The 24,484-nt window shown below is 41.7% G+C and overlaps 1 protein-coding gene across 4 annotated transcripts in view; it reads right to left on the reverse strand.

Annotated features, from left to right (window-relative positions):
* Med1 (mediator complex subunit 1) overlaps positions 1–24,484 on the reverse strand; it is a 67,135-nt gene that overhangs the window by 23,342 nt on the left and 19,309 nt on the right. For 3 of the 4 annotated variants that reach the window (XM_004655480.2, XM_004655479.2, XM_045157946.1), the window contains exons 3-13: positions 22,535–22,641; positions 22,139–22,217; positions 19,999–20,053; positions 19,761–19,893; positions 18,778–18,806; positions 12,697–12,768; positions 8,795–8,869; positions 8,152–8,225; positions 6,024–6,113; positions 2,913–3,024; positions 1,832–1,956 (exon numbers count right to left, since the gene is read on the reverse strand). In XM_004655480.2, the coding sequence (XP_004655537.1) occupies positions 1,832–1,956; positions 2,913–3,024; positions 6,024–6,113; positions 8,152–8,225; positions 8,795–8,869; positions 12,697–12,768; positions 18,778–18,806; positions 19,761–19,893; positions 19,999–20,053; positions 22,139–22,217; positions 22,535–22,641 (951 nt within the window). Of the gene's footprint in view, positions 1–1,831; positions 1,957–2,912; positions 3,025–6,023; positions 6,114–8,151; positions 8,226–8,794; positions 8,870–12,696; positions 12,769–18,777; positions 18,807–19,760; positions 19,894–19,998; positions 20,054–22,138; positions 22,218–22,534; positions 22,642–24,484 lie in introns of those variants that run through there. The other variant, XM_045157945.1, reaches the window with a different exon arrangement.

Genomic DNA, 24,484 nt, shown 5'->3' on the forward strand with positions numbered 1-24,484 from the left:
AGGAATAGATGGTAAGATCCTATTGCTAAAGACTCCACATTCTTGGGCTGTAAGACCACTGAGAAATCCTGCTGGATCTGAGCTGATAACCTCCTCCATGTAGACCACCAGACAGAAAACCTGAAAGAAGCCATTCTGCATGCAGTTCAATGGGAGAGAGAGAAATCAGCAGTGAAGATAATCTACAGTGGACACTGCAAGTCTTAAACTTTGCCAGCCAGCTCAAATGAGACAACGGGTACAGTAGTGGCACTTCTGTCATGACGGAAAGTAACTGCCCTCTAATTGGACTGGAGGACCACTCCATGAGGGAATACATCCCTGATACTGAAAACTTAAAACAGAGGTATCCATGAGGCCTAGGGGTGTAACATCTGCTGCTGTCTGGCTAAATGTATGTACTACGCTTATCAAACTGCCCAGTAAGTACTTCTCTTAATGTTCATACCCTTACATTAATGCCACTCTCACTTTGGGTAGAGAACTTCCTCTATTAAGATGGCAGTGACCTTGGGACGACTCGAAGGCATCATGGTGCTAGAAAGAAGTGACAGGATGGGCTGGAGAGATGGCTTAGTGGTTAAGCGCTTGCCTGTGAAGCCTAAGGACCCCGGTTCGAGGCTCAGTTCCCCAGGTCCCATGTTAGCCAGATGCACAAGGGGGTGCATGCATCTGGAGTTCGTTTGCAGAGGCTGGAAGCCCTGTCGCGCCCATTCTCTCTCTCTCCCTCTATCTGTCTTTCTCTCTTTGTCTGTCGCTCTCAAAAAACAAAAAAAAATTAAATAAAAATCTTAAAAAAAAAGAAAGAAGTGACAGGAGTGCTCAGCACTGCATTATCTCTACCACACCTTCCAAGGCTCAGGGTCTATTGCATAAGAGGTGGTGGAAAGAATGTAAGAGCCAAAGGAAGGGTAGGACACCTTACAATGTGCTTCCCCCAGATATAAAATAGCCCAGACATCCATGACCTCACAGTGCCTAACATTACCTACACAAGACCATCATAATAGAAGGAAAAGATCACGACATCAAAATAAAAGAGAGACTAATTAAGAGGGGGAAGGGATGTGATGGAGAATAGAGTTGCTAAGGGAAAAGCCGGGGAAGGGAGGGCATTACCTTGGAATGTTGTTTACAATCATGGAAGTTGTTAGTAAAAGAAAAAAAGATTACATATTGCTTAAGTAATTTGAAGTTTCCTGTTCATATTAGTATTTGGTCCTGATGGTTAAATCTTACCTAGTATTAGCCAAGTGTGGTGGTGCATGCCTTTAACCACAGCACTTGGTAGGCAAAGGCAGGGGGACTGCTGTGATTTGGAGGCCAGCCTGAGACTATAATATATTCTAGGGCTGAAGAGATGGCTTAGTGGTTAAGGCACTTGCCCATGAAGCCTAAAACCCCAGGTTTGACTCCCCAGATCCCACATAAGCCAGATTCACATGATGTCACATGCTTCTGGAGTTCGTTTGTAGTGGCTAGAGGTCCCAGTGTGCCCATTGTCTCTCTCTCTCTCTCTAATAAATGAATAAAAATAAAATATAAAAAGTAAATAATCAGCCGGGCGTGGTAGCGCACGCCTTTAATCCCAGCACTCGGGAGGCAGAGGTAGGAGGATTGCTGTGAGTTCGAGGCCACCCTGAGACTCCATAGTGAATTCCAGGTCAGCCTGGGATGGAGTGAGACCCTACCTCAAAAAAAAACGAAAAAAAAAAAGTAAATAAATTCTAGGTGAACCTGGGCAAAACAAAAAAAGAAAACAACAACAACAACAAAAAACTTAGGTCTATTACAGTTTGACAAACACTTTAAAAAAGAAAACAAAACTCACCTGTGCATTTCTGAAGTTTCTGAACAAATGCTCTAGATACTGGGATTGGCTGGGGAAATTTCAGGAAGAAACAAGCAGGAAGATCAACACTGTTAGCACTTGTGATCGCGGAGAAGGAAGGAGTCCTTCAAAGAAAACAAATATGAGAGGACATGTTCAATTTTTACCTAATGTAAGATAAAAATACCAGTACCATTTTACACATGTAGATACCACAAAGATATAGAACTGTCAATCCAAAGCTCAATTTGATGTTCCTATAACTCCAAAATATATCATTGCATTAATTCTGAAGAATTTAATTAAGCATCTACCATGGGAGTGAGGAGGGAATGTGGTTAGCATATGTGAGGCCCTTGATTCAATCTTGATAAGGAAAAAAAAAATCCAACACATTGGGGTTGGGGAAATTTCTCAGAAGTTAAAGGTCCTTGCTTGGAAAACCTGCAGGCCCAGTTTCAATTCCCCAATACCCAGATAAAGCCAGATGCACTAAGTAGCACATGCATCTGGAGTTTGTTTGCAGTGACAAGAGGCCTTGGTACACCCATACTTTTTGTTTTGTTTTGTTTTGTCAAGGTAGGGTCTCACTCTAACTCAGGCTGACCTGGAATTCACCATGTAGTCTCAGAGTGGCCTTGAACTCACAGTGGTCCTCCTACCTCTGCCTCCCAAGTGCTGGGATTAAAGGTTTGCACCACCATGCCTGGCTAAAATATATTTTTTAAAAATCTTTTTTTATTTTAATTTTGTTAATTTTTATTTATTTGAGAGCGACAGAGGGAAAAAGAGGCAGAGAGACAGAGAGGGAATGGGCATGCCAGGGCCTCCAGCCACTGCAAACAAATTCCAGACACGTGCACTGCCTTGTGCATCTGGCTAATGTGGGTCCTGGGGAATCAAGCCTTGAACTGGGGTCCTCAGGATACACAAGCAAGCACTTAACCGCTAAACCATCCCTCCAGCCCTAAAGTGTATTTTTAAAAAAAGTCTATCCTCCAAAAATTCAAGTAAAACACCTGGTACACACTGTGCTTGAAGGTGGATAAAATGGTCTTTTCTACTCTAATGTTTAACTTACCATTTATTGTCAACTGGATGTGACCCCATAATTAATGGGGCAATTGGAAGTTTGTACATAGCAGATGTCCCTTCAATTGTCACTGATGCATTCATGCCCAAAGATCGAGGAACTGGGAATAGAAAGAAAAGGGATATTCATCAAAGTAACAGATAACCTGTCTTACAACACTGAAATAAACAGGCAAGTATGCGGGTCCCAGCAGGAAGATTATGAGTCGGAAGTTAGTCTAAGATACGAAGGAAGACACAGTCTTAAAACAAAAAAGCGAGACAATGTGATACTTCCTTGAAACTGGAAGAGAGTTCAAGGCCAGCTTAGGATACATAGTGATTTGAGGTAAACCTAGGGAGCAGGACCATCTTTCAAAAAAATTTTGGTGACACATGCCTTTAATCCCAGCACTTAAGTGGATCACCATGAGTTCAAGGGCACCCTGAGACTACATAGTGCATTCCAGGTCAGCTGAGCAAGAATGAGACCATACCTCGAAAAAATAAATGAATAGAAATAAAAAAAGAAATCTTAGGGGCTGGAGGAATGGCTTAGCAGTTAAGGCGCTTGCCTGCAAAGCCAAAGGACCTAGGTTCAATTCCTCAGGACACATGTAAACCAGATGCACAAAGTGGCACATGCATCTGGAGTTTGTTGGCAGTGTCTGAAGGTCGTGGCATGCCCATTATCTCTATCTACCACTTCTTCTCTCTCTCTCTAATAAATAAAATAAACTTTAAAAATTTTTCTTTACTTTCTCTTCCTCACCTTCTCCCAACTGAAAGAGCTCTGGAGAGCCCCCTATCTGAAACCCCAAGTTGACTGCTCCGCTCTTGAGAGTCAGTCCTGGCAGCTCATGTTTTTCCCAAATAAAAGCTTCCGATTTTGCCTCAATAAATAAACAAGTAAAGATAAAAGTTTAAAAAAAAGATCTTGGGGGCTTGAGAGTGGCTTATTAGTTAAGGCACATGCCTACAAAGCCAATGAACCAGGTTCAATTCCCCAGTACCCACGTAAAACACATGGCCTACACCACATGAGACCATATCACAAAATACAGGGGAAAAAAATTTTTTTTCAAATACAAAGTAGCGTTCATCTGTACTTCTTTAGTAAGTTGTTTACTTTCTCCTCATTCATTCCCACATCTCCTTACATTTCAAAAAAAAATATTTTATTATTTATTTGACAGAGAAAGAGGCAGAAAGAGAAAGAATGGGTATGCTAGGGTATCTAGCCACTCAAATTAACTCTTTTTTTTTTTGGTTTTTCGAGGTAGGGTCTCACTGTAGCCCAGGCTGACCTGGAATTCACTATGGAGTCTCAAGGTGGCCTAGAACTCACGGCAATCCTCCCACCTCTGCCTCCCGAGTGCTGGTATTAAAGGCGTGCGCCACCACGCCCAGCTCAAATTAACTCTTATCTAGATGTATGTGCCTCTTTGTGCATCTGGCTTTATGTGTATACTGGGGAATCGAACCCAGGTCCTTCGGCTTTGCAGACAAACACCTTTACCACTGAGCCATCTCTTCAGCCCTGTTTACATGTTTTGATTTTTGAAACAGGGTCTCACTATATAGCCCAGGCTAGCCATGAGTTCACAGTACTCCTCAGCCTGTCTCAGCCTTCCAACTGCCTCAAATAAGCAACAATCCTCCTGCCTTAGACTCCTCAGTGATGGAATCTCAGGTATGGCCCCAGGCTCAGCCTTCTTCACCTTTAATGAGTAAAGCTGATTATTTTAGCTTCATAGTTTGTATTTCCTCATTCCCTCATTTACTAAGTTCCAATTATGTGTATACTTATATTTGCAGGTTATGTGGATATACATATGTTTGTGTTGTTATCAAGTGCATATGGTACATGCATACAGCAAACTCATTAAGTACCACCAAATATTGGTAGGCTAGACATTCAAATTTTACAAATAATTTTTTTAAAGATATTTTATTGGGCTGGAGAAATGGCTTAGTGGTTAAGCACTTGCCTGTCAGGCCTAAGGGCCCCAGTTCAAGGCTCGATTCGCAAGGACCCACATTAGCCAGATGCACAAGGGGCTCATGCACCTGGAGTTCCTTTGCAGTGGCTAGAGGCCCTGGTGTGCCCATTCTCTCTATCTATCTATCTGCCTCTTTCTCTCTCTGTCTGTCACTCTCAAATAAATAAATAAAAAACAAAAAAATTAAAGATATTTTATTTATCTGAGAGAAAGGGGGAGAGAGAAAGAGACACAAGAAGAGAATGGGCATGCCACTGCAAATGAACTCCAGATGCATGAGCCCCTTTGTGCATCTGGCTTATGTGGGTCCTGGAGAACTGAACCTGGGTATTTTACATTTGCAGGCAAATGCCTTAACCGGTAAGCCAATTCTCTAGCCAAATCTATCATATATATATGTACACACACACACACACACACACACACACACACAGTATATATATACATATATATTTTTTGTTTGTTGGTTTGTTGTTTCTCAAGGTAGGGTCTCAATGTAGCTCAGGCTGACCTAGAATTCACTATGTAGTCTAGGGTGGCCTTGAACTCATGGCGATCCTCCTACCTCTGTCTCCCAAGTGCTGGAATTAAAGGTGTGCACCACCACACCCGGCACAAATAATCTTAAAACAGTGGAGAAATGAATGGAGGAGATTACTCAATGTGCTTATCGTGAAAGCTTGAGTACCCAAGTTTGGATCCCCAAAACTCACATAAAGCTGTATGATGTGGCGGGTGTCTGTAATCCCAGTGTGTCTGTGGCGAGAAGGGTCAGAGATAGGGGAATTTGCCAAAGGCTTCCTAGTCTGAAGAATCCAGCAGCAAACAAGAAACTCTGTCTCAAACATGATGGAATGCAAGTACTAACACACCTGACACTGTCCTCTGACTTCCAGAAGTGCATCATGGTGCATACATGCCCCAAATTTAACATGAGAATACAAACACATTACACATACACAACACTGGAGAAAACAAGGCATGGTGGCACACACCTGTAGTCTCAGTACATGGGAGATTGAGGCAGGAAGATCAAGAGTCAAGGTCATCCTCAGCTTCATAGTCAGCTCCAAACCAGCCTGGGCTACATGAGACCCTACCCTGAAGCAACAACTTACCATTATTTTCATGCAAAATGATAGGAGATGTAGTCTTATCATCCAGCAAGTCAGAAGGAGAGGCATAATACTTTATGTTCATTAAATGACCTATGAAAAACAAAACTTATTATTACATTTTATTGGCATATTATAAACTTTGAGCACGGTGGCTGGCGCATGCATCTGAAATTCATTTGCGACCGCTGGAAGTCCTAGCTCACTCATTCTCTCTCTGTGTCATCTCGTTTGCAAATGCACAAATAAAATATCCCCCAAAAATTAAAAAGCATTTGTGAACTAGAGAGATGGCTTAGCAGTTAAGGCGCTTACCTGGAAAACCTAAGGATGCAGGTTTGATTCCCAAGTACCCACATACAACAAATGCACAAGGTGGTACATGCATCTGGAATTTGTTTAACGTGCCTATAAGCCCTGGAGCAACCACCCTCTCTCTCTCTGTAATCTGCCTTTTTCTCTCTCAAGTAAATAAACAAAATAAGGCAGGTGTGGTGGCACATGCCTTTAATCCCAGCATGTGGGAGGCAGAGGTAGGAGGAGTGCCATTTCTTCCAGGCCACCCTAAGACCACATAATGAATTCCAGGTCAGCCTAAGCTATAATAAGACCTTATCTCAAAAAAAAATAATAATAATAAACAAATAAGTACACACACACAGGAAAACAGATTCACAAATGTCAGGAGTCATGTACAAACCAGAAAATAAGACAAAAAATTATTGATCTGGGGACTGGGGAGATGGTTCAGTGTTTGCTTGCAAAGCCTGTTGGCCTAGGTTCAACTGCCAAGCCAGTCACCTAAGGCAGAAAAAGTAGAAAAAGGGCTGGAGAGATGGCTTAGCGGTTAAGCGCTTGCCTGTGAAGCGTAAGGACCCCGGTTCGAGGCTCGGTTCCCCAGGTCCCACGTTAGCCAGATGCACAAGGGGGCGCACGCGTCTGGAGTTCGTTTGCAGAGGCTGGAAGCCCTGGCGCGCCCATTCTCTCTCTCTCCCTCTATCTGTCTTTCTCCCTGTGTCTGTCGCTCTCAAATAAATAAATAAAATGTTTTTTAAAAAAAAAAAAGAAAAAGTAGGAAAAGAATCTGGCATTCCTTTGTAGTGGAAAGGGGCTCTGGACCACCCATACATACACACATATATTAAAACTGAAGGACTGCACATGGTGGTGGCATGCTTTTAATCCCAGCTCTCAGGAGGCAGAGGTAGGAAGATCAGTGTGAGTCCAAGGCCATCCTGAGACTACATAGTGAATTGCAGGTCAGCCTGGGAAAGGGTGAAACCCTACCTTGAAAAATTGAAAAACAAAGAAACAAATAAAAGAAAATTATAGATTTTGGGAGCTAAGAGTAACAATTTATTTCACACAACAGAATTAAAAAGGAGGGAGTAGGGCTGGAGAGATGGCTTAGCAGTTAACGTGTTTGCCTGCAAAGCCAAAGGATCCAGGTTCAATTCTCCAGAACCCATGTAAGCCAGATGCACAAGAAGGTGGCAGCATGCACCTGGAGTTTGTTTGCAGTGGCTGGAGACCCTGGCACGCTAACTTGCTCTTTCTCTCTGCCTCTTTCTCTCAAATAAATAAATAAAATATATTTTCAAAAAAAAAAAAAAGATGGAGGCCAGGCATGGTGGCATACATCTTTAATCCCAGCACTCGGGAGGCAGAGGTAGGAGGATTGCCGTGAGTTCAAGGCCACCCTGAGACTACAGAGTGAGTTCCAGGTCAGCCTGGGCCAGAGTGAGACCCTACCTCAAAAAACCAAAAAAAAAAAGAGGGAATGCAAAAACTGACATCTTAAAAATCATTAGGAAATATACAAATGACTGGGAATTTTCTCCCTCCGTCTTATATTTATCTTTATAAACCCAAGATGAAATTAAATTTTATCTCTCCTTAGGGACAGACAGTAAATCAGTGGTGGAAAATTTGCCTATCATTCATTCACAAGGCTCTGTTCAATTCCTAGCAGTGGAGAGAAAAAAAAAAAAAATCTCAGAATTAAGCTCAGTGGTAGGGCATTTGCCTATTATATGAGGCCCGGAGTTAATCTTCAGTACCACACACAAAAAAAGTAATGAACATCTTGACTAAAGTTAGACATTTTTCTAAATAATCAAAAACAACCCACCCCCACTCCGTGGAGTGAGAAAGCCAACACTTCCATGAAGAATCTTATCCAAGGGACCAGCATTAGTTGCTTTCCTGTAAGACAAATGATCAAATGATACATGTTTAACTGTATTTAGGACATGAAGGTTTCAGACCACAGTGTAATTCTGACTTAAGCTCTTAAAAAATGTGTGATACTACCACAATGACTCTATCATCTAATTGCACAAATAGCAACTGTATCTCATCTACAAATAAGGGAATTATTTCCCAGATTATATCTGAAAAAAGTACAACTAATCCAAGTGTGATGCTGCATGTCTATAATTCCAGTACTTGTGAAGCTGATACAGGAAATCCCATGTCTAAGGGAACCTGGGCTACACATAAGACTCCATTTCAAAATGAACATTTCCAACTGGACTATTTATCAGATAGGAGTCCAAGTTTGAAAAAGTTTGTAGAAGATGGAATGCAATCACTTAGCAGAGGAGATGATCATAATGTATAAACAGAAACATTCATTTACATGAAATGTAACAGAAATGTATAATATAATAATCTACACATACTACACCTATAAATAAATAAATTAAGGCCCTAAAACTTTCCTGAATACAAAACTATGAGTCATACAGAAGTGACTCTTGAGCCAATCTTACCAGTACATAATTGCCATTTTAGAAAGATCTTGTTCTAAAGATTGGAGAGCCAAATACATTTTAGTCTTCAGTTTGCTGGAGAGAAGATGAAAAGAAACTGAGTTAAATAGCTAAACACAAACAAGCACTAACATAGAAAGCATCAAGGCTGAATCTATACTGGAGGCAACTAGAATGTTTTAATAAGAACCAACTAAGGCTGGAGGGATGGCTTAGCTGTTAAGACGCTTCCCTGCAAAGCCAAAGGACCCAGGTTCAATTCTCCAGGACCCACATTAGCCAGATGCACAAGGGGCGCATGTGTCTGGAGTTCCTTTGCAGTGGTTGGAGGTTCTGGTGTGCCCATTCTCCCTCTCTCTCTCCCTCTTTCTCTGTCAAATAAATAAAGAATCAACTAAAGTAAGGTCAGCTACTACAATAGTTAAGAGTGCTTGCCTTCAATGTATGAATCACCAGCACAGCAAAAAATAAGCAAACCAAAGTAGTAAAAAGCAGAAAACAATGCTTACAACATCAAAAAATAAAAAAAGGCTGGGCGTGGTGGCTCATGCCTTTAATTCCAGCACTTGGGAGGAAAAGGTAGTAGGAGTTCAAGGCCACTCAGACTACTCAGTGAATTCCAGCTCACCCTGGGATGAAGTTAGACCTTACCTTGAAAAACCAAAAAAATAAAAATAAAAAATAAAGAAGGAAAGAAACCACTGGGACCTCATGAAATTACAAAGCTTTTGTACAGCAAAGGATACTGTGAATATACAAAAGAAGCAACCAACAGAATGGGAGGAAATTTTTGCCAGCTATATATCTGACAGAGGGTTAATATCTAGGATATACAAAGAAATCAAAAAACTAAATAACCTGGTGTAGTGGCACATGCCTTTAATCTCAGCACTCGGGAGGCAGAGGTAGGAGGACTGTCATGAGTTCAAGGCCACGTTCAGACTAAATAGTTAATTCCAGGTCAGCCAGGGCCAAAATGAGACCCTACATCGAAAATATATATATATATTTATATAAAAAATTTGCAGAGAAATGGATGGATCTGGAAAGGATTATACTTAGTGAGGTAACCCAAGCCCAGGAAGCCAAATGTCACATGTTCTCTCTCATATGTGGATCCTAGCTACAAATGATTGGACTTCTGTGTGATTAGGAATAAAACTCAGGGGAAGAGATTGAGTAAAGGAAATGTGGAGGGAGGGCTAATCAAAATCTAAGAGGCTCTAAATAAATAATATGGAAACCTCCTTTTTTGTACAATGAACACTCACTCAGAAGCCATAGATTGTTACTAGAAAAATTTCAGTGCCAGGGATGAGATACCTTCCAATGAGTTGTTGGCCTGAGAGGTCACTGATGACCCCAAAACATTATAGGCTATTGCTGAGGATCTTAGCTTCCCACCAGGAATAGATGTTAAGACCCTATTACTGAATACTCCACAGGTTTGGGCTGCAAGATCACTGAGAAATCAAGCTAGAGCTAAGCTGAAACCTTCCTCCATGCAGACCAGCTGACAGAAAGCTAGAAAAAGCTATATACTACATGCAGTTCAATGGGAGAAAGAGAAATCACCAGTGAAGATACTCAACAGTGAACACTGCAAGCCTTGAATTTGGCCAGCCAGGCCAAATAAGCCAATGGGTGCAATAGTGGCATGTCTGTTATGGAGGAAACCAACCACTCTCTAGTTGGACAGAAGGTCTGCTCCATGGGAGGGAATACATCCCTGACACTGAAAACTTAAAACAGGGGTTGTCATGAGTCCTAGGGGTGTAACATCTGCTAGTGTCTGGCTAAATGTATATATTATGCTCACCAAACTGCCCAGTTAAGCATTTCTCTTAATATTCATACACTTATACTAATGCTACTCAAACTTTGGGTAGAGAATCTTCTCTTTTCAGATGGCAGTGACCTTGGGACGACTCAGAAGGTATCATGGTGCTGGAAAGAAGTGACTGGAGTACTGAGTAATATCTCTATGACATCTTCCAAGGCTCAGGGTCTAATGTGGAAGAGGTGGCAGAAAGAATGTAAGAGCCAAAGGAAGGGTAGGACTCCTTACAACATGCTCCCTCCAGACATAAAACGGCCTCGATATCCACGACCTCATAGTGCCTGACACTACCTACACAAGACCATCATAAGAGGAGGGAAAGATCACGACATCAAAATAAAAGACTTATTTAGATGGGGAGGGGATATGATGGAGAATGGAATTTCAAAGGGGAAAAGTGGGGAGAGAGGGTATTACCATGGGATTTTTTTTATAATCATGGAAAATGTTTTTAAAAATTGAGAAAAAAGAAAATAAGATTTAAAAAAACGACAAAAGCAACTAGGGGCTAGAAAGATGGCTCAGCAGTTAAAGGCATTTGCTCGCAAAGCTTGATGGCCTGATTTAATTCCACTGTACCCATAGTTGGACAAAGTATCACATGTATTTGGAATTCATTCCCAGTGACAAGAGGCCCTGGAGAGCCCATTCTCTCTGTGTCTCTGTCTCTGATTGCTAACAAATAAATAAAAGTATTAAAAATAGTAATAATTTTGAGGCTGGAAAGGTGGCTTAGCAGTTAAGGCACTTGCCTGCAAAGCCAAAGGACCCAGGTTCTCCAGGACTCACATAAGCCAGAGGCACAAAATGGCACATGTGTCAAGTTTGTCTGCAGTGGCTAGAGGCCCAGGCCTCTCTCTTCTCTCTCTAATAAATAAAACATAATTTTAAAAAATACTACTAATAATAATTTTGGGCTAAAGAGATGGCTTAGCAGATAAGGCACTTTCTGGCAAAGACAAAAGACCCAGGTTTGATTTCCCCGGAACCCATGTAAAGGCAGATGCACAAGGTGGCACATGTGCCTAGAGTTCATTTACAATGGCTAGAGGACCTGGGGTGCCCATTCTCATTCTATCTACCTCTTTCTCTCTCGCAAATCTATAAATAAAACATAAATAAAAAGAGAAACATTTCAAGGCATGGTGGCACATGCCTTTAATTACAGCACTTGGGAGGAGACTGTGAGTTGGGATCACTGTGAGTTCCAGACCATCCTGGGACTACAAAGTGAGTTCTAATCAGCCTGGGCTACAGTGAGACCTACCTCAAAAAGAAAAAAAAAGGGGGGGGAGGGCAGGGCAGTACTAAGTGGGTTAACTGAATCCCAATTACATTAAAATTAAAAATGACAGGCCAGCCGGGCGTGGTGGCGCATGCCTTTAATCCCAGCACTCGGGAGGCAGAGGTAGGAGGACTGCCATGAGTTTGAGGCCACCCTGAGATTCCATACTGAATTCCAAGTCAGCCTGGGCTAGAGTGAGACCCTACCTCGAAAAACCAAAAAAAAAAAAAAAAAAGAAAAAAAGTTCAAAAATGACAGGCCAGTTCCATAACCACTAATTCCTTTCATCTTGAAAATCATTAAGTTAACAGAATTTCAGGGATTATATAGTCTATCTTCTGTTGTTACAATCAATTAGGGAAAATACTGTCTATTTAAAATAAAATACATGGCCTGGGTGTGCTGGCACCAAACCTCTAATCTCAGCACTCAGGAAGCTGAGATAGGAGGAACAAGTGAGTTCAAGACCAGTCATAAGGAAGAAGGAAAAATAGCATTTGGGAGGCAGAGGCAGGAGGATCACCATGAGTTTGAGGGTACCCTGAGACTACATAACTCCAGCTCAGTCTGGGCCAGAGTGAGATCCTACCTCAAAAATAAAAAAAAATTTTAAAAAGATATCTGTATAAACAAATGAAAAACTTAACTATAGATTACAATATGAACAAAAATAAGAATAAAACATGGCAGACAAAACAGATTTCAAATCAACAGTGACTTACAGACCTATGCTGATTTTTTTCAAAGGAAAAAAAAAGGAATAAATAAAATACTTACTTATCTCCAGGAAGGTTATACAGATTGACAAGGCCCTTAAGGTGCTTAGAGAATTCATCAAAATTTTTTTCCCTATAAGGATTTAAGGGAAAAGGGGAAAGAGAAAATACAGTATGAAAATACTACTCCAGCCTACAAAGTAAAAAACAATGCTCAAATCATAATTATATAAAAATGACATAAGAATTTGCTTCAGCCGGCGTTGTGGCACACACCTTTAATCCCAGCACTCAAGAGGCAAAGGTGGGAGGATCGCCATGAGTTTGAGGCCACCCTGAGACCACATAGTGAATTCCAGGTAAGCCTGGGCTAGAGGGAAGCCCTACGGTGAAAAACCAAACAACAACAACAAACCCTCTACTTCAATTACTTTTCTCCAAGATTTTTGGAATTAAGAAAAGGAAGATGCTGGGGGACAGAGGTAGGAGGATTTCTGTGAGTTCGTGGCCAACCTGAGATAACACAGTGAAAACCCAGGTCAGCTTGAGCTTGTGTGAGACCCTGACTCAACAAACCAAGAAGAAAGAAGCGGGGGGAGGGAGCTGGGCATGGTGGCACATGCCTTTTATTGCAGTATTCCCCAGGTAGAGGTAGAAGGATTCACTGTGAGATCTAGGCCACCCTAAGACTACACAGTAAACTCCAGGTCAACCTGGGCTAGCATGAGACCCTATGGGATATTTTTTATAATCATGGAAGTTAATAAAAATGAATAAATAAAATAGAAAGAAAGGGAAATTCCTTAATTTCTCTTTCTACTCCATTTTTCTGAAGAAAGTGATAATAATATCCAAAAGAAAAGTCAAAAAAGGCAACAGGGACCAGCGGGACACCTTAAATCCCAGAACTCAGGAGGCAGAGGTAGGAGGATTCACCATGAGTTTGAGGCCACCCTGAGACTACATACTGAATTCCAGGTCAGCCTGGACTAGAATGAGACCCTACATCAAGGGGGGGGGGGGGGGAAGCAGCAGGGCTTGAAGGCATGTCCCTATAATCCTAGCACTCAGGAAGCTGAGAGAGGAGGACTTTGAGTTCAAACTCAGCCTGAGGTACGCAGCAAGATCCCATCTCAGGGGGAAGAAAAAAAAAAGTGGGTAATAGGTCTCAGACTGTAGTTTAGTGATGGAATCCTAGGCTCCATCTCCAGCATCACAAAAAAGTAAAGATGAAGTTCAGGATATAGTACCATGGTTAAATATTCACCTAGCATGCACAGGGCCACTAGGTTCAATCACTAGCACAACAAAAATGTATAAAATACATCTATATACACACAATAATTCATATAATTAGCTCTAGAAATACTAAACCTAGTTTAAATTAATTGCTTTCCGTGGGGCATGGTGGTGCATGAATTTAATCCCAGCACTTGGGAAGCAGAGGTAGGGATCACTCTGAGTTCAAGGCCACCCTGAGACTACATAGTGAATCCCAGGTCAGCCTGGGCTAGTGTGAGTCCCTACCTAGGGGGGAAAAAAAAGTCAAGAGAGAGATGGCACAGCAGTTAAGGTGCTGCTAACTTACAAAGCCTAAGGACCTGGGTTTGATTACCAGTGCCCATGTAAAGCCATATGCACAGAGTGATGCACGTATCTGGAGTTTGTTTGCAGTGGCTAGAGGCCCTGGCATGCCCATTCCCTCTATCTCTCTCTATCACTGCCTCTTTCTCTCTCTCAAAACTAAATAAATACATATCAAGGGCTTTAGAGATGACTTAGTAGTTAAGGCACTTGCCTGCAAAGCCTAAGGACCCTGGTTTGAATCCCCAGTACCCACGTAAAACAGATGCAGAAAGTGGTGTATGCCTGTGGTGTTCATTTGCAGTGGCCCTGGCGTACTCATTCTCTCTCTCAAGTAAATAAAAAGAAATATTTGTTTAAAAATATCAGGTAGGGCTGAAGAGATGGCTTAGCGGTTAAGCGCTTGCCTGTGAAGCCTAAGGACCCCGGTTCGAGGCTTGGTTCCCCAGGACCCACATTAGCCAGATGCACAAGGGGGTGCACGCGTCTGGAGTTCATTTGCAGAGGCTGGAAGCCCTGGCGCGCCCATTCTCTCTCTCTCCCTCTACCTGTCTTTCTCTCTGTGTCTGTCACTCTCAAATAAATAAATAAAAATAAAAATTAAAAAAAAAAAAATCAGGTAAAGGGATGGGAAGATGGCTTAACAGTTAAAGGAGCTTACTTGTAAACCCTGCTAGTACAAGTTTTATTCCCTAGTTCCAACTTAAAGGCAGATGGCACAAACTGGTACATGCATCTACAGTTTGTTTACATTGGCAAGAGTTCCTGGCACACCCATTTTCTTTTTTTGCAAACAAATAAAACTATCACATAAAAATAAATATTCAATGGGGGAGGGACTGGGAAGATGGCTTAGTGATTAAGTTGTTTGACTACGAAGCCTAAAAGGTCACGTTTGATTCTCCAGGTCCCACATAAGCCAGATGCACAGGTGGCGCATCTGGAGTTTGTTTGCAGTGGCTAGAGGCCCTGACTTGCCCAGTGCCGCTCTCTCTGTCTCTCTCATTCGTAAATAAATAAATAAAATATTGGGAAAATAAACTAGCCAGTCATGGTGACACACATTTTTCCCCCCAAGGTAGGGTCTTGCTCTAGCCCAGGCTGACCTAAACTTCACTATGTAGTCTCAGGGTGGCCTAGAACTCACAGGCGATCCTCCTACCTCTGCCTGCTGGGATTAAAAGTGTGCACCATGCACATGCTGACTCAGAGCTGAGTGTAATGGCACATGGCTATAATCCTAGCACCCTGGAGACTATGACAGGAAAACTATGAATTCAAGGCCTGACCTGGAGATGTAGATCTATGCATACCTATGAAACTGTAATACCAGCATCCTGGTGATGGTTACAGGAGATAATGAGTTCAGGGCCTGAGCTGAAGATGCAGATCTATGAAAATGTTTGTCTAGCAAGAACAAGGCCCCAAATTCAGTTCTTAGAACCACAAAAAAAAAAAAAAGAAGAGGGCTGTAGAGATGGCTCAGCACTTAAAAGGCACTTACTAGTAAAGCTAGATAGCCAAGGTTTGATCCCCCAGTATCCATGAAAGTCAGATGCACAAAGTGATGCTGGCATCTGGAGTCTCTTTGACATGCCCATACATTCTTTCTTGCTCTCTTTCCACTCTCTCTCTCATCTGTCTCTCTCAAATAAATAAATAAAAACATTTTTTAATTATTTCAGAAAAAATAGCTTGGCATGGTAGCACACACCTTTAATCAGGACTCGGGAGGCAGAGGTAGGAGGATCACTGTGTGAGGCCACTCTGAAACTACATAGTAAATTCCAGGTCAACCTGAGCTAGAGTGAGACTCTACCTCAAAAAATCATAAAAAAAAAAAAAGAACCTTGACAAGACAAAAAGCTTGGCAACCCAGGTTCAATTCCCTAGTACACACCTAAAGCCAGATGCATAAAGTGACCCATACAACTGAAGTTCATTTGCAATGGCAGGAGACCCTGGAGTACCTATAATCACTGTCTTTTTGTCTATCTCCCTCTCCTAAATAAAATAATTTTTTTTTTTTTTAAAAAAAGCCAGGTGTGCTGGGCATGGTGGCACACGCCTTTAATTCCAGCACTTAGGAGGCAGAGGTAGGAAGATCACCATGAGTTTGAGGTCACACTATGAATACATAGTACATAGTGAATTCCAAGTCAGCCTGGGCTAGAGCAAGACCATACTTCAAAAATTAAATAAATAAATAAAATAATTAAGGGCTGGACAGATGGCTTACCAATTAAGGCTCTTGCTTACAAAGCCAAAGGACCCAGGTTCAATTCCCTAGTACTCACATAAAGCGAGATACACAAGGTGGCATATGCATCTGGAGTTCCTTTACAGAGGCCCATTCTGTATCTGCCTCTGTATCTTCTCTGAAACAAGTAAATAATAAATACTTAAAAAATAGAGCTGGCAGATGCACAAGGGGCGCATGCGTCTAGAGTTAATTTGCAGTAGCTGTAGGCCCTGGTGCATACATTCTCTTTATCTCTGCCTCTTCCTGTCCCTGTCTCAAATAAATAAATAAATAAAATACATTAAAAAAAACTGTTTAAATAAAAAAAAATAGGGCTTGGGAGGCAGGCATGGTAGTGCACGCCTTTAATGCCAGCACTCCAGAAACAGAGGTAGGAGGATTACTGTAAATCCAAGGCCACTCTGCAACTACACAGTGAATTCCAGGTCAGCTCAGGCTAAAGTAAGACCCTACCTTGAAAAAACAAAAAAATAAAATAGAGTTGGAGAGATGGCTTAGCAATGAAGGCACTGGCCTGCTGTGGTAGTCTGAATAGATGGCTCCCAATAAATTCACTATTTTTTTAGTTTGTAGTTTGCATTACAGCCACCTGGCTAGAGACAGTGTTAGAGATTTCAATCTAGAAATATGCAAAGTGTGCTAGCTGGAATTCCTGAAGTGTGCTGTGCTGTGTGGCTTTTGGCTTTTAGGCTTGTGCTGTTCTCTGCCTGCTTGGACCTGTGAAGGCAGGCCAGCTTCTTCTGCTATTATGGAACTCCCCCTGGATCTGTAATTTTCAATAAATATCCCTTCCTCCTTAACTGTGACTGAGCGAACCTGAAGCTGTCAGCTACACATGCGAAGCCTAGGAGCCCAGGTTCCACATAAGCCAGATGCATAAGTGATGCAAGCAGGCAAGGTCACACACTTGTCTGGAGTTCAACTGCAGTGACTGGAGGCCCTGAAATGCCAATTCTTTTTTTCTGGTTTTTCGAGGTCTCACTCTAGCCCCGGCTGACCTGGAATTCACTATGGAGTCTCAGGGTGGCCTTGAACTCACAGTGATCCTTCTACCTCTGCCTCCCAAGTACTGGGATTAAAGGCGTGAGCCACCACGCCCGGCTACCGATTTTTTTTTTTTAATGGGAAAAAGTGTGATGGAATTTGGCCTTCTAGACTGGGTGTGGTGGTGCAGGCCTTTAATCCCAGCACTCGGGAAGCAGAGGTAGGAGGATTGCCATGAGTTCGAGGCCACCCTGATACTCCATAGTGAATTCCAGGTCAGCCTGGGCTAGAGTGAGACCCCATCTCAGAAAAAGAAAAAAAAAAAAAAAAAACAGGGACTGGAGAGATGGCTTAATGGTTAAGCGCTTGCCTGTGAAGCCTAAGGACCCCGGTTCAAGGCCCCATTACTTTGTTTAAAAAAAATTGGGGCTGGTGAAATGGCTTAGCAGTTAATGAGTTTGCCTGTGAAGCCTAAGGTACCTGGTTCGATCCCCCAAGTCCCCTATAAGCCAGATGCACAAGAGAGCATTGCGTCTGGTGTTTGCAGTGGCTAAAGGTCCTGGCATACCCATTCTCTCTTTCTCACAAATAAATAGATAAAATACTTTTAAATATATTTATTTGAGAGAGAAAAAGAGAGAATGGGTGTGCCAGGGCCACCAGCCACTGCAAACAAATTCCAGATGCATGTGCTCTCTTGCATATCTGGCTTAGGTAGGTTCTGGAGAATAGAACCAGGATCCTTTGGCTTTGCAGGCAAAAGCCTTAAGTACTAAGCCATCTCTCCAGCCAAATAAAATATTTTTTAAAAACTTTAAAATATAAGTAAATAATTATTAGCCAGGCATGGTGGTGCACCCCTTTAATCCCAGCGCCTGGGAGGCAGAGGTAGGAGGATTACTGTGAGTTTGAAGTCAGCCCATGACTATATAATGAATTCCATGTCAGCCAGGGATAAAAGGAGATCCTATCTTGAAAAGCCAAATAATAATAATAGTTCATAGGCAAGGCATAGTGGTGCACGCCTTTAATCAATCACTTGGGAGACAGAGGCTGGAGGATCACTGTGAGTTCCAAGACAGTTTGGGAATATAGAGTCAGGTCAACCTAGGCTGGAGTGAGACCCTACCACAAGGGGGAAAAAAAAAAAGCAGTGCTTATACTCAGGTTTTTTGGGAGGCTGAAGCATGAAAATGTACAGTTTACAGTCAGATTGGGCTATTATAGTGTAAGACCGTCTGCCTCCCCTTCCCCCCCCAAAACTGAACAAGACTGTCAATATCAAAAAATATGTTAATGTTATTTTCTCACCTTAACTGCTGTACAAGTTCTGGACAGCTCTGAAATAAAAAAAGATGTTAAAACATTAAATAATATTAATACCTTTGAAGACATTAAAAGCTTTAATTAATAGCACATGCTTTATAACTAACATATAACTAAAGAAAGCCCTTATAATAATATATCAAAAGCATCTGCCTTGTATTTAGTGAACCACAGGGTTGTGATGAGACATTAAAAACCAAAATATATAAAAGAATTTATAAAGGATACAATTTCCAGTTGTTTGTTCCAAACATTAGGGTATCATGGAACCCATACAGACTTTTTGTTTGTTTGTCTGTAGGGTCTCATTCTAGCTCAGGCTGACCTGGAATTCAAGTCTCAGGGTAGCCTCAAACTCAAAGTGATCCTCCTACCTCTGCCTCGTCCTGAGTGCTAGGATTAAAGGCATGTAACACCATGCCTGGCTTACTTTTTTTTTTTTTTTTTTGGTTTTTCGAGGTAAGGTTTCACACTAGCCCAGGCTGACCTGGAAACCACTATGTAGTCTCAGGATGACCTTGAACTCACAGAGATCTCCCTACCTCAGCCTCCTGAGTGCTGGGATTAAAGGCGTGCGCCACCACAGCCCCGGCTTACATTTGTTTTTATAACAGGATTTTTCAGATTATCTGTCCTACTTGATTATAATCTCTTTCAAGATGGGAACTGAGATTTGCTTCTGTGTCTTTAGAACCTCTTACTCAACTGCAACTCTTGTTTGCTAACATGAAACAAAAAGGATTCCTATGGTGTTCCCATGTGTCAAAAGCCCTTGCATGATGTCAGAGGTGGACCCATATTACCCTAAATTTTATTCTAAACCTATTGATGTAAGCCGTCACATCATCTCTACAGTGGCTCATAAAAAAACCTAAACCCAAACTATTTAAACCCCCAGTAATTCACTTTTAAAATTAATGTTCCTAAGTAAACCCCACAGATTCCAGTGAAATATCAACAACACATACCACAGGATTCTCCCCATGGTGAGCCACTTTTACATCACAAAGCTGTCCTGCAGGATCTAACTGCACTTCCACATAGAACATATCTGACGTGATGTAACATTCAGTGCCACTGGCACTGAGATGAGAGCCCAGTCTAGCAGGAACAAATCAAAACAAAAATTAATAGAAGACACATAAACAAAGCCACCCAAAGTTAACACTAGGTTAAACATTTCTGCCTAAAGATAAGACTACATACCCATTTTGTCTTGCTATTGACTCCAAACGATCAGTCATGGCTGGTAAAGATGTTACTATAAAAAGATTTAAAAAAATAGTAATTTACAAAAAATGTTAATGGGTATTCCCATCCTTCCAAATCCATAAACATTGAATAGTTCAGATGCTCACAATTTGCACAAAGTTCATTAATACGGCTTAGCTATGGCCTAGTAACAGGACAAAAGAATATAAGGCATAAGTTAATAAGGTAAATAAGGGTAAAATAAGAATGTTATTATCAGCCGGGCATGGTGGCACACACCTTTAATCCCAGCACTCTGGAGGCAGAGGTAGGAGGATCACGATGAGTTTGAAGCCACCCTGAGACTACATAGTTAATTCCAGGTCAGCCTGGACTAGAGTAAGACCTTGCCTTGAAAAACAAAAACAAACAAACAAAAAAGGAATGTTACCATCAACTTGACTTGATTTAGCATCACCTAAGGCGACATACCATGGGCATGTCTTTGAGGGTGTTCCCAGAGACATTTAACTAAAGAGGGAAGAACCCACCCCCAATATAGTAGGCACCTTCCCATGGATAAGAGTCTCAGACTAAATAAAAGAACAAAGAAAAAAGGAAGCAAATAACAGCATTAACTTCTCTCAGCTTATGACTGTGAATGCAATGTGACCAGCTGCCCCAGCTTCTGCACTTGGAAGGTGGAGACAGGAAGACAGAAGATCAAGGAAAATTTCTGCTACACAGTAAGGCCATCTCAAAACAAATGAGGGAGATACACACACACACACACACACACACACACACACACACACACAAATGGGGTGAGGAGAGATATTATAAGCACACACCTGTAATTCCAGCCCTGTGTTATATAGTAAATTAATTCTACGTCAATCTGGACCATAAGAATATCTCAAAAGAACAAAAAGAAAAGAAACTAAAAGAGTGCTGGAGAGATGGCTTAGCGGTTGAGCGCTTGCCTGTAAAGCCTAAGGACCTCGGTTCGAGGCTCAGTTCCCCAGGTCCCACATTAGCCAGATGCACAAGGGGGCGCACGCGTCTGGAGTTCTTTTGCAGTGGCTGGAGGCCCTGGCACGCCCATTCTCTCTCTCCCCCTCTATCTGTCTTTCTCCCTGTGTGTGTCGCACTCAAATAAAAATTAAAAAAAAGAAAATAAAAGAGAAGAGAAAAGAAAAGTAAAAAGAGAAATTACAAGACCTTTCTCCTTCCCTGTTTTTATTCTTCTTAATTATGTCAAGGTGACTTTGACTTGGGGAAAAAAAAAACACTGCTAATGTAAGCAAAACCTGGCACATTGGCACACCTGTATTCCTACCTACTCATAAAGCTCAAGATCTCCATCAATTCTAGAATAAGGAAGATACATATCAAAACCAACACAATGGGGTTTGAGTTGTTCCTTCATGGTAGAGACTGTACTCAGCATGTATGATACACTGCATTTAATCTCCAGAACACAGGCTCACAGATGGTAACCAGTCAATATTTATTATTCAATGTTAGGAAATTAGTGTTCAGGTACATCAGCTAAAACCTACAATCCAAGCACTTAGGAAGCTGAGGAAGGATGATCTCAAGTTAAAAGCTAACCTAGGCTATATAGTGAAACCCTATTTCAAAAAGCCAAAATTAAATGTTTTAAACATTCAAGAACAAGCTCATTTGAACTCCATACAAGAAAGTAACAGTAAGCTGGGCGTGGTGGCACAGGGCCTTTAATCCCACCACTTGGGAGGCAGTGGTAGGAAGATTACTGTGAGAAAAAAAAAAAAAGACAGTAAGAAAGAGCAGGGGCTGGGAAGATGGCTCAGTTACTAAAAGCAGTAGCTTGTAAAGTAAGACCAACATCTAGCATAGGAAGTTATCTTCCTAGCAGGGCATGGTGGTGCACGCCTTTAATCCCAGCACTCAGAAGGCAGAGGTAGGAGGATCACCATGAGTTCTAGGCCGCCCTGAGATGACATAGTGAATTCCAGGTCAGCCTGAACTAGAGTAAAACCCTACCTTGAAATACCAAAAAAAAGTTATCTTCCTTAATTTGCATTTGTAATAAATATGTCTAACCTCCTCCAAAATGTGTATTTATGTAGAGTTTCATAAAATAAGAAATTTCAAAAAAGTGTTTCCAAACCTTTGAGAGCTTTCTGCAGTGTCTCCAAACAGCTGACCAAATGTTGGTGCCCTCCAGAGCTCATCACAACCCTCTTCTCCTGTAGCAAGTCAAAAACAAACATCAAACCAATTTTTCAGGAACACATACATGATTATCCTACTAGTAAAATTCCAGGACAGTTACAGACCCCAGGACCCACATAAGCCAGATGCACAAGGGGGTGTAAACATCTGGAGTTCATTTGAAGTTGTTGAAGGCCTTGGCACACCCATATTCTCTTTCCTTCCCTCCCTGCCTATCTCTCTCTCTCAAATAAATAAAGTAAAATAAATATTTTTTAAGTTTACACAGGAAATTAATTTATTAAATCATTTTCTAAGCATGAAACTTTATTCATTTCACAACAATCCTCACCATGACTTGACGCACAAGCTTAATTGTTTCACTCCAGGGTCTATTTTGATTGAATTTTGCATGGAGCCGTTCCAAGAGGGAACTCATCTTACTCAGCTTTTCCGACTCTGCAATATAAATCAGAAAACATAATATTAACTCTTTTTTTAAGATGAAAAAGATTTCCTGACTGTACATGTTTAATATGATTATGCTCCCTTTCTGAGAACTTCCACTCATATTCATCAACACCCATGTTTATCTAAGAACTATTAAAAATTTTTTTCTATGTCATTTGCTTCAAAACATTAAAGTCTAGCATGATTACCCATACTTTTAATTCCAGCACTATGGAAGCTGTGACAGGATTATTACTGCGAGTTTGGGGCCAACCTTACCTACAGGGGAGACCCAGTCACAAAACACAATTGGGGGCTGGAGAGATGATTTAGTGGTTAAGGTGCTTGCCTACAAAACCCAATGGTCAGACTTTGATTCCCCAGTACCTAGATAAAGTTAGATGCACAGGCGGTGTATGAGTCTACAAATCATCTGCAGTGGTTGCAGGCCCTGGTGTGCCCATTCTATCTATCTGCTTCTTTCTCTCTCAAATTAATTAATTAATTAATAATAAAAATAAAAATAAGCCAGGTGTGGTAGCTCATGCCTTTAATCCCACAAACTGGGGAGGTTAACACAAGAGGATCACTGTGCATTGAAGGCCAGTATGGGCTACAGAACAGGTTCGAGGTCAGCCAGGGTCAGATTTAGACCCTACCTCAATAAATGAATGAATAAGGGCCAGAGGAAAGGACAAAGGGCCCAGGCTCAATTCCCCAGAATTCACATAAGCCAGATGTACAAGGTGGCGCATGCATCTGGAATTTGTTTGCAGTAGCTGGAGGCCCTGGTGTGCCCATTCTCTGTCTTTCTCTATCTGCATCTCTCTCTCTCTTTCCTCGCAAATAAATAAATATTAAAAAATAAATGAGAGACTGCAGTTAAGGTGTTTGCCTACAAAGCCAAAGGATTGGATTTCAATTCTCCAGGACCCATGTAAGCCAGATGCACAAGGGGGTGCATGCATCTGGAGTTTGTCTGCAGTGGCTGGAGGTCCTGACACATCCATTCTCTTTCTTTCTTTCTCTCTCTCCCCCCCCCCACTTTCTTACTCTCTAAATAAAATATATAAAAAATTTAAAAATATATGAATGGGTGTGGTAGTACACACCTTTAATCCTAGCACTCAGGAAGCAGAGGTAGGAGGATCTGCATGAGTTCAAGGCCACCCTGAGAGTGGAGGCACCAGGGCCTCTAGCCACAGCAAACAAAATCCAGATGCATGTGCCACCATGTACATCTCACTTATGTGGGTTCTGGGGAATCAAACCGGGGTCCTTACACTTGCAGGCAAGCACCTTACCTTCTAGGCCATCACTTTAGTCCCCCTCCCTCTCTCTTCAGGGGGCCGTTGACGTGTGGGTGAGGGGTGTCTCTCTGAATCCCCTCTCATCTCTGCTTCGATACATATAAGTGGCTTTCCTTCTCTCACCTAGCCTGGCTGGGTGCAAGTGTGGGGGAGAGGGGAAGAGGGTAACAGAATACTATTTCTTGAGCCTAGCATGATGGTGCATGCCTTTAATCCCAGCAATTGGGAGGCAAAGGTAGGACTGCCATGAGTTTGAGGCCACCCAGAGAATACATAGTGAAATCCCGGTCAGCCTGGACTGGACAGTGAGACCCCCACCTTGAAAAATCAGCAAAATATATATTTCTTGGTCTGTATAGCTTTTCTGTTGGCCTCTGCTTTATACTTTGGGGTAACTTCTAACTTTAATTACATGTATGATTTTCCTCTGGTCTCAATCTACCACATGCGTATTTTCCTTACAATAAGATATACCATGTGGGTGCTTTCTCTAACTCTAGACATGTTACCTATATACCTATATACTTTACCTCAGGTTAGCA

This window comes from Jaculus jaculus, chromosome 9, assembly GCF_020740685.1.
Source record: "Jaculus jaculus isolate mJacJac1 chromosome 9, mJacJac1.mat.Y.cur, whole genome shotgun sequence".
NCBI lineage: Eukaryota > Metazoa > Chordata > Mammalia > Rodentia > Dipodidae > Jaculus > Jaculus jaculus.